The sequence below is a fragment of the Quercus suber genome, unplaced genomic scaffold (genome assembly GCF_002906115.3).
Source record: "Quercus suber isolate HL8 unplaced genomic scaffold, Cork oak 2.0 scaffold_179, whole genome shotgun sequence".
NCBI lineage: Eukaryota > Viridiplantae > Streptophyta > Magnoliopsida > Fagales > Fagaceae > Quercus > Quercus suber.
In genome coordinates this window covers 279,227-288,975 of record NW_027069638.1, presented here as the reverse complement: position 1 = coordinate 288,975, position 9,749 = coordinate 279,227, and the positions used below count along the sequence as shown (strand labels likewise).

At 48.1% G+C, this 9,749-nt stretch overlaps 1 protein-coding gene across 1 annotated transcript; it reads left to right on the top strand.

Annotated features, from left to right (window-relative positions):
* Positions 1-815: 815 nt before the first annotated feature.
* On the top strand, positions 816-4,157 carry LOC136069584 (uncharacterized). Its single transcript, XM_065778290.1, has 4 exons — positions 816-939; positions 2,820-2,996; positions 3,078-3,463; positions 3,549-4,157. The coding sequence occupies exons 1-4, from the start codon at positions 816-818 to the stop codon at positions 4,104-4,106; spliced, it is 1,245 nt and encodes a 414-aa protein (XP_065634362.1). The 3' UTR covers positions 4,107-4,157.
* The last annotated feature ends 5,592 nt before the right edge of the window (positions 4,158-9,749 follow it).

Sequence of the window (9,749 nt, the reverse complement as noted above, 5' to 3'; positions counted from 1 at the left end):
AAAGGAGAAAATAACAAGCTAGCTTTCAAGAGCATCCACAAATTCCATATTCCCAACGAGACCACTCATAAGCTTAGATATCCTCATTGTAAGCCTCATCATATGACACTACATAAATGCTTTGTTTACAAAGTACTATGAATTGAAGCGTTGTAGTCAATTAGTAATTTCTCAATAATCATTAGTTTTTCCAAATGTTTAAACTATTAATAAGGTAGGTTAACCAGTGCTCATCAGGCATGCATCCAACTAACAAATTCTATATCAAATGAAGGACATTACACGTACAAAATAATAAAGTATTAAAAACAATAGTATATTCCAAACACTTAGAACTTTTTTGTGTCCCACACATAATTAGAAGGGTGCTTCTATTTGAATTAATATACTATACATTATGTACTTCCCTAGTATATTTAGATATAAGACCAAGATTAGGTATATACATAATCTATATCACACACACATTACGTCTTGTCTCTATCCTATGAATCCGGTTTAGCTATTAGACACCATTAAACACTTTTCCCGTCAGATTACTTTGGTGTCTCAAACACACACGAACAGACTTATTTGACTTCTCTGACTTCTTGTCTTTCTTAAGTGTGTTCTTGTTGTCTCACACAGGTCTCTTTGGCTCTTTGAATTTCTCTTTTGATCATTAAGGATATTCTTTATACAAGGTTGTTTCTGATTCTTGTTGTGTGGAAATGCGTCAGATACAAAGTTCGAGATTACAGTCTAATTCTGTGGAATTGTTCCCCAAAGACGATGCATTGTGTGATTCTATAATTTAGTGAGATTGTTCCTTGATGATGCCGAAGATCTCACCAGTGAGTTGCACGACGCTTGTGCGCTCAAAAACAACACCTGCACAACAAAAAAGGAAAGGACCTCACAGAGAGCACCGGTGTGGTGCCGGCCAAATACCCTCCGAAGGTCAAGTTAGAACTTCTTTCAACTCTAGAGTGCTAGAGAGGGGTTAATTATGCGTACCTTGGCTTATGAGGGTATTGGGGCTTTTATAGTGGTAGTGGGTGGACCTTTTTTCCTTGGAGTAGAAGTCTTTTCCTTGTAGGAATCCTTATGCGCGTAGATTGCGGAATCCTTTCCTTATAGGACTCTGATACTGGGCGTGGAATACAAGCAATTTCTAAAACCCATGCGTGATGACCAAGTTATGGTCTTCACAGAACCGTCAGCCTTTTAAGGCGTCAGCCTGTCCTTCCCTTCAGCTAAGCTAGTGTCAGCCTTCATGCTTCGTTCAGTAACCTAGGGGCTTCAAATTGCCGTCAGTTGGACTTGGGGGCTTTAGCCCGTCAGTTGCGTCTTGATCTAGTCTGCATCTCATTACCTTTGTCTTTCGTCACAACTTGACCCGTCAGCCAGAACAGAAGCTGACGGGTCAAGTTCATGGTACCTGTTATAATTCTATATCAGTTGCCCCCTACTCCATATCTCCGTCGGCTTTACCTGACGGGTTATGGAGTTTGTATTCGTCGCTTCCTGCCACTTGGGTTCAAGACAAGAATCATTATTGCTGACACTTTTTAGCATTAAATGCTAGGACAGGTGGCATGCTTGGATTGGCTCCGTGTCTGATACGCGGGCGTCGCTTCGTCTTCCGTGCGTTTAGCTTATATATATGTGGTCCCTCCTCTCATTTTCACTATTTCATTCACTTGATTCCTGGAGAGCACATCCGTCGCCCACATTTCGTCAGCTCTACCGACGCTCCCGCTGTTGCTTTTTCAACCGTCTCTCCAGAACTTGTAAGTTTTTCTTCCTTTCTCGCATGCTTTCAACTTCTCCTTCTCTCTTTTTTAAAGTGAGGTCGTCATCCTAGGTGCTTAGTTTACACCCGTCACTTGTAGGTAGATGTCGAGTGATCAGTCGTCGGTCCGCGAAGGAGCGGGCTACGACGAGGTGTTTGGTTCAGGCTCAAGTAGTGAGTCTGAGAGTTCCTCCTGGTCGTCAGAGAGGGAGACGTCAGCACATGTTGCCGTCGAAGAAATGGAAAGTCAAGGAAACGGCGGCCAGGAGGAAGAAGTAGGCGAGGGGAGTGAAGTTGAATTAGGGGGGAACAGTGACGGGGATGAAGGCGTCGAGGAGTCTAGTGAAGGGGATTCTGTAGGTCCTGAAGGTAGCCGTCCCTTCATCCTTCCCAAGGACTGGGCTGTGAATAAATTCTCTCCAAAGATGACGCTTAAAATTTTTAATGAACTACGTACCCGTTTTCAAATCCCAGACCATATTCCCATCCGTCTGCCTATGGAGGGTGAGAAGTGTTACACGGGAAGAACTGCAGACGTTGGCATGTATGACGCCATGTTTGCTGCCGGGTTGAGATTGCCCCTGACGGCTTTGCACCGTCAGCTAGCTGATTACCTTGGCATCTCAATTAGTCAGATTGCCCCAAACTCCTGGAGGATTTTTATAAGTGCCGAGGTGTTGTGGGGTCGTTTAAGCGGAGGTCATCGTCAGCTTACTTTGGATGAATTCTTCTATTGTTATAGACCTCGGCACCTTTCTTCATCAAGAGGGATGTATCACTTCGCCGTCAGGGAGAAGGATTTAAGGCTGGTGTCTGAAATGCCAGATTCCAATAGAGCCTGGAAGAGTAGGTTCTTTTTCGTAGAGGGGACGGACTGGGTGTGCCGTCAGGATGAATGGGAAACAATTCCTCATGGTTGTTTTGACAATACTTGGGGTTTTGTTAAGGAGTCAGGTCTTAGTCGTCACCTTTTATCCTCGTCAGTTTGCCATATATATTTTTTTTGAATTTGAAAAGATACTAACACAGCCAAGTTTTTTTTCAGCTTTCGCTCGTCCATCAATAACTGACGAGCAAGAAGACTTCATCCGTCGGCTTTTGGAGATACCCATAGGAGAGCGATCGTGCCGGGACTTAATCACCCTTGATACTCTTTACACATACTGTGGGGGTCCCGAACCAACGCCTGAAGCTCGTAGGTTGGAAGATTTTGCTCGTCACCGTGAGTCTTTACCCATCCGTCAGCTTTTAAACTTTTAGTCATCGGCTTTCCCTTATGTTTGCTTTTGTTTGCCTGTTGCAGAAATGGATGTTGCTAAGGAGCGAATTAAGGCCGCTGCTGCCCGTCAGCGGGAGGAGAAGAAAGCTAAGGGTGAGGCGACGTCTACGTCTGCCCCCAGGACCGTCGCCAAGGGCTCCCAGAAGAGGAAGACTGACGGAGTGGTCATTCGCCCGCCGAAGAGACCAGCCGTCACTCCCGTGAAGTCGCCCCCTACGTCGGGTCATGGAGCTGGGAAGGGCGTCATGACCTCTTCTGGTCCCGTCCTGCAGGGACCTCAGAGCCTGCTGATGCACAAGGACTTTGCCGTCGAGGCCATCCAAGCCCTCATAAAGCCGACGGACATGGATCCTTGCGATCAGCTAGGGACGGAAGAACTGGGGTCGTCGGCCTTGTTCGACCTTTCTCGGGTAAGCTGTCAGTTTTACTTCTTTTTCTTTGACTGTCGTGCCCAACTTTTTCTCTTTACTAACTGACGGTTATATCATTTTTTAGGCTTTGGTTCGTGTGAAGGCGCTGCAGGATCGGTGCGTGGCCAAGGAGGGGGTCGTCACTCGCGTTAACAAGCACAACGCCAATATGCGAAACCAACAGGCTCAGTATAAAGAGGCGGTGCGCATACTTAACGTTGAGCTGAAAGACGTGAAGACGGAGTTGGAAGAGGCGAAGCGTCAGCGGCTCGAAATAGAAGGAAAGCTGACGGCTCTTTACGACCAGTTGGAGACGGTAGGGGCTGACGCTGTTGAGAAATTCAAGGCGTCAGATGCCTTTATCGATTCCTGTGGCAGTTATTATGGCACGGGATTCGACGACTGTCTTAAACAGGTGGCGTCAGCTTTTCCTGATTTGGACCTTTCTGGCATCAACATAGATGACGCTCGGCCCATGACGCCTGCGACAGATGCCGTCACCCCTGGTGTTGACGACCCTGTTGATTCCCCCCCTCCTGAAGAGAGTGGGGTTGTATTGGCCCAACCTGCTGCGAACCTTCCGACGGCTGCAGCCACTCCCCCTATGGTACTGCTTGACGAAGAGGAGCCTGCCGCAAAATAGAAAATTTCTTGAAGTGACGTTTTTATCATTCTTATTTTGTTTCATTTATTATTTTTTTTTCTATGTAGAAGACAATCTTATTTAAGTGCCCTTTTGGGCACCGTTGTGTAATATTTTGACAGCTTTGTAAATGCCCTTTTTTAGGCTTGGATTTGTTTATAATGCCGTCAGTTTTCTGTGTAGCTTATTTTGCTTGGTTTTCTTGTATGTTTTGAAACCAAGATTGCGGGCTTTCTTGTTTTAGTCGTACCGTTAGTTAATCCGTCGGTTAATTTTAATGAACCCGTCAGCTTTTGATCATTTTGTTTTAATGATTGTAGAAATTTTTGGCAAGATCCTGCTGCCTTGCCTTATAGACTTGTCTATTTGTGGACTGATAGATTTAGCCTTTTTAAGACCGTCAGCCTAATGGCTGACGTCATTGGCTTATGAACTCCGTCAGTCTTTACTTAGACCGTCAATTTTGTTGCTTAGCCCATCTTTGTGGACTTGATTTCTTTGTACCGTTGGTTTAATTTTTTGGTTTTTTAGACCGTCAGCTTGAGGGCTGAAATGACTGACTTAGTCAGTTTCTTTTAAACCGTCAGCTTGAGAGCTGATGGTTTGGGGTTTTGGCCAATCTTTTAAACCGTCAGCCTGAGAGCTGAGATGATTGACTTGGTCGTCAGCTTGAGAGCTGAGATGGACTGGCCAGTCAGCTTGAAAGCTGGAATGACTGACTTGGTCACTCTTTTTAGACCGTCAGCTTGAGAGCTGAGATGATTGACTTGGTCACTTTTAGACCGTCAGTTTTTTGATCCCGTCCACTTTGTGGATGGACCGTCAGCCTTTGGATCCCGTCCACTTTGTGGATGGTCAATTTGTCAATCTTTATTATCCTCATATTTGTAAGTAGAAACACATCAGTAGTTCTAAGTAAATTCCTCTTATTGCCATGCATCTATAAGTAATTCAAAAACAAAATCTGCCCGTTTTGGGCTTATTGTAGCAAATACTTAAGTAGAAAAAGAAAAACTGCCCTTTGGGCTTATTGTAGCAAATATTTGAGAAGGTAATCCGTAGGTCTTGGCGTCATACTAAAAAGCAATTTTTGCTTTATGTGGACGTCGCCCCTACTGGTAGTATTTCCGTAGGTGTTCAGCATTCCATGGATGTGGTAGCTCCCGTCCGTCCAGTGTCTCTAGATGGTAGGTTCCCTTCCTTTGCCGTGCCGTAACTCGGTAAGGTCCTTCCCAATTAGGGCCGAGCTTCCCTTGGGTGGGGTCCCTTGCTGCGCCCATCACCTTTCTTAGAACGAGGTCCCCTACCTGGAAGTCTCTGTGTTTGACCCGGGAGTTGTAATGTTTGGCCATGCGGTCCTGGTACCGTGCAAGCCTTTGCTCTGCTGCCATCCTAACTTCGTCCACCAGATCAAGTTGCAGACGTATGGCCTCATCATTCCTTTTTTCGTCGTAGTTGTGCACCCTGTAGCTTGTAAGGCCAACTTCAGCTGGGATGACTGCTTCGTTTCCGTACGTTAGTCGGAATGGTGTCTCTCCTGTTGGTGTCCTTGCTGTTGTCCTGTAGGCCCATAGTATGCTCGGCAACTCTTCCGCCCATATGCCCTTTGCCCCCTCAAGCCGGGTCTTGAGAATTTTTAGCAAGGACCGGTTTGTAACTTCGACCTGCCCGTTGGCTTGGGGGTGGGCGGGAGAGGAGTAGTGGTTCCGTATCCCTAACTGCGAGCAGAAGTCCCTGAAGGAGTCGTTGTCGAATTGCTTCCCGTTGTCCGAGACTAAGATTCTTGGAATGCCAAACCTGCATATGATGCATCGCCAGACGAAGCTCCGTACGTTTTTTTCTGTGATGGTGGCCAATGCTTCAGCTTCTACCCACTTGGTGAAGTAGTCAATACCGACAACTAGGAACTTCAGTTGTCGTATTGCCGTGGGGAATGGTCCCATGATGTCCAACCCCCACTGAGCGAACGGCCATGGTGCCGTCATTGGGGTTAATTCTTCGGGTGGCTGCCTGATGATGTTGCTAAACCTTTGGCATTTGTCGCAAGCCTTCACATAAGCCTCGGCATCCTTTTGCATTGTCGGCCAAAAGTACCCAGCTCGTACTAACTTGTGTACTAGCGACCTTGAACCTGAGTGGTTTCCACAAATTCCTTCGTGTACTTCTCTCATGACGTAATCCGCTTCTTCAGGACCTAAGCATCGTAGGTAGGGGCGGGAGAAACCTCTTTTGTATAAAACATCTCTGATCAGGACGAACCTTGCCGCTTGAACCTTCAGTTTCCTTGCTGCCCCCTTATCACTCGGTAGTATGCCGTTTTTCAGAAAGGAGGTTAACGGCGTGGTCCAATCATGCTGGGGATCGAGCTCCTGTATGTCGACCGCACTGATGAGTGGAGAGAGCTGCGTGAAGGAGAGTGTACTACTAATGGCGACCATGTGTTCGGCGGAGGCGGCTTTGGCCAAGCGGTCGGCTTGCTCGTTTTCGCCCCGGGGGATCTGCATAATTTTGACCTTCAGCTCGTTCATTCTCCTCCTTGCTTGTTCCAGATACTTCTTCATTCTTTCGCCTTTGCATTCATACTCCCCACTTATCTGGTTAACTATGACTTGGGAGTCACAGTAAACGATCACTTTCTCGGCTCCTGCTGCTTTCGCAAGGTCGAGCCCTGCTATCAGAGCTTCGTACTCCGCCTCGTTGTTGGTAGTGGGGAATGCGAGGCGGACCATACACTCTACCGTGTCTCCTTCGGGTGACTGTAGTACGATGCCGGCTCCGCCGGCCTGTCTGTTGGAGGATCCATCCACATGTATGCTCCACTGCGGGGATTCCTCTGCCCCCTTATCCTCGCAGTTCGCGAATTCTGCTATGAAATCTGCCACAGCCTGTCCCTTGATAGCGGTGCGCGGGCGATATTGGATGTCGAACTCGCTCAGTTCTATTGCCCAGAGTGTCAAGCGCCCGGCAGCATCCGGGCTACCCATTGCTCGTCGTAACGGCCTGTCGGTTAAGACAATAATTGTGTGAGCTTGAAAGTACGGCTTCAGTTTTCGTGCCGCTGTAACTAGCGCGAAAGCAAGTTTCTCCATGGGTGGATATCTTTCTTCAGCCCCGTGTAACGCCCGGCTAATGTAGTACACGGGCTTCTGTATTTTCCCTTCTTCTCTGATCAAGGCGGCGCTGACTGCGGCCGAAGAGACAGCAAGATATAGAAACAGTTCTTCTCCTGGTTGTGAGGGACTCAACAATGGTGGGGAAGAGAGGTAAGCTTTTAATTCTTCAAACGCTCGCTGGCATTCATCGGTCCACTCGAAAGACCTTTTTAACGTGCGGAAGAATGGTAAGCACTTGTCTGTTGCTCTGGAGACGAACCTGTTTAGCGCTGCTATCTTGCCGTTGAGACTTTGTACCTCCTTTACATTTTTTGGTGGTGCCATCTCCATTATAGCCCGGATCTTGTCCGGATTGGCCTCGATGCCTCTCTGGGACACCATGAATCCTAAGAATTTTCCTGCCGTCACCCCAAAGGCACATTTTTCCGGATTAAGCTTCATGTTGTAAGAGCGAAGGGTGTCGAATGTTTCCCTGAGGTCTTCTAAATGATCTTCTTCCCTTCGACTTTTGACCAACATGTCGTCGACATATACCTGGACGTTTCTCCCGATCTGCTGTGCGAACATCTTGTTCATAAGCCTTTGGTAAGTTGCACCTGCGTTTTTTAAACCAAACGGCATTACCTTGTAGCAGAACAGGCCTTGGCTAGTTACAAAGGACGTTTTTTCTTGATCTTCATCGTGCATTTTAATTTGGTTGTAGCCGGAGAAAGCGTCCATGAAGCTTAACAGCTGATGTTGAGCCGTGGAGTCTACTAGAGTGTCGACTCTCGGGAGGGGGTAGCTGTCCTTTGGGCATGCTTTGTTTAGATCGGTGAAGTCTACACACATTCTCCATTTCCCGGAAGCTTTCTTGACCATCACTACGTTTGCTAGCCAATCGGGGTAGTAGACTTCTCTAATAAAATTTGCCTCTCGCAGCTTGCGGACTTCTTCGGCTATTGCTTGATCTCGTTCTGGGGCGAAGACCCGCTTTTTCTGCCGGATGGGCGGAAAGGATGGTGATACATTCAGCCTATGTGCCATGACGGAAGGATCTATTCCGGGCATATCCTCGTGACTCCAGGCGAATACGTCCCGATTCTCCTTGAGAAATGCTGCAAGCGTTCGCCGAGTGGCGGGACTCGCGAGGGTCCCAATCCTTGTTGTCTGGTCAGGTACGGAGTCATTCAAAGGTATCTTCTCAAGCCTTTCGGCTGGCTCCGTTGCACTCCGGTGCTCCTCTATGTTCATGGTATGGAGGGGGTCATCCATTTCCATCATGGCCACGTAGCATTCGCGGGCGGCGATCTGATTTCCACGTAGCTCTCCGACCCCGTGTTCTGTTGGGAACTTAATCATCAAGTGATATGTTGAAGTTGCCGCTCTCCATGCATTGAGGGTGGGTCGCCCGAGGATAGCGTTATAGGCGGACGAATGGTCAACTACGAGGAATGTTACATCTCTTGTGATCTGCTGGGGGTAGTCGCCTGCTGTCACGGCCAATGTGACTGCGCCTAACGGAAACACCTTTGCGCCCCCAAAGCCGACAAGTGGGGCGTTCGTCGGGACTAGTTGTTCCTTGCTAATTTTCATCTGCTGATACGCTGGGTAGTACAAGATGTCTGCCGAGCTGCCATTGTCGACCAACACCCGATGCAAGTTGTAGTCCCCTACCCGTAGGCTGATAACAAGCGCGTCGTCGTGCGGGTGGTGAAGGCGTCGCGCGTCTTCTTCCGAGAAACCGATAACGGGGCTTTCCCTACGGGCTACATTTTGCTCTGGACCCGTCAACTGGACGTTTTGGATCATCCGGAGGTATGTCTTTCGAGCCTTTTTTGAAGGTCTGGCAGCGATCCCTCCTACAATCATCCGTATGTCACCAATGGGAGGTCTTGGACGGTCATTGTCCCGTCGGGGAGGGTGTTCTGGGAGTGCTGGATCCGCTCTTTCCTTGCTTACGAATTTCTGCAATTTCCCTTGCCTTATAAGGGCCTCGATTTGTTGTTTCAGATCGTAACAATCGGCGGTGTCATGGCCGTGGTCTCGATGAAAGCGGCAGTACTTGTCTTTGGAGCGCCTGTTAGGATCCCCCTTTAGTTTTCCAGGGAAGGTCAGCGCCCCCTCGTCCTTAATCTGCATTAGGACTTGATCTATTGGGGCGGTAAGCGGGGTGAAGCTTGTGAATCTTCCCCCCGGAGGCTTGGAACGCTTTTCGTCTCTTCGGTCTCCTGTTCTGGGCCTCTTTCTTCCTTGGTCTGGTCGCGCATCCTCCTGCCTTTCCCTTTTTCTTGGCTTCTCTTCTCTGGCCTGCAACGCGTCCTCAGCATTCATATACTTAGTAGCCCTGTAGAGCACTTCCGACATGGTCTTTGGGTCGTTCTTGTATAAAGAGAACAAAAACTTGCCCTTCCGCAGCCCATTGGTGAAGGCTGCTACAAGTATTTTGTCGTCGGCTTCGTCAACCGATAGTGCTTCCTTATTAAAGCGCGTTATGTAGGATCGTAACGTCTCGTCCTCCCTTTGCTTGATACTCATTAAGCATGCCGTG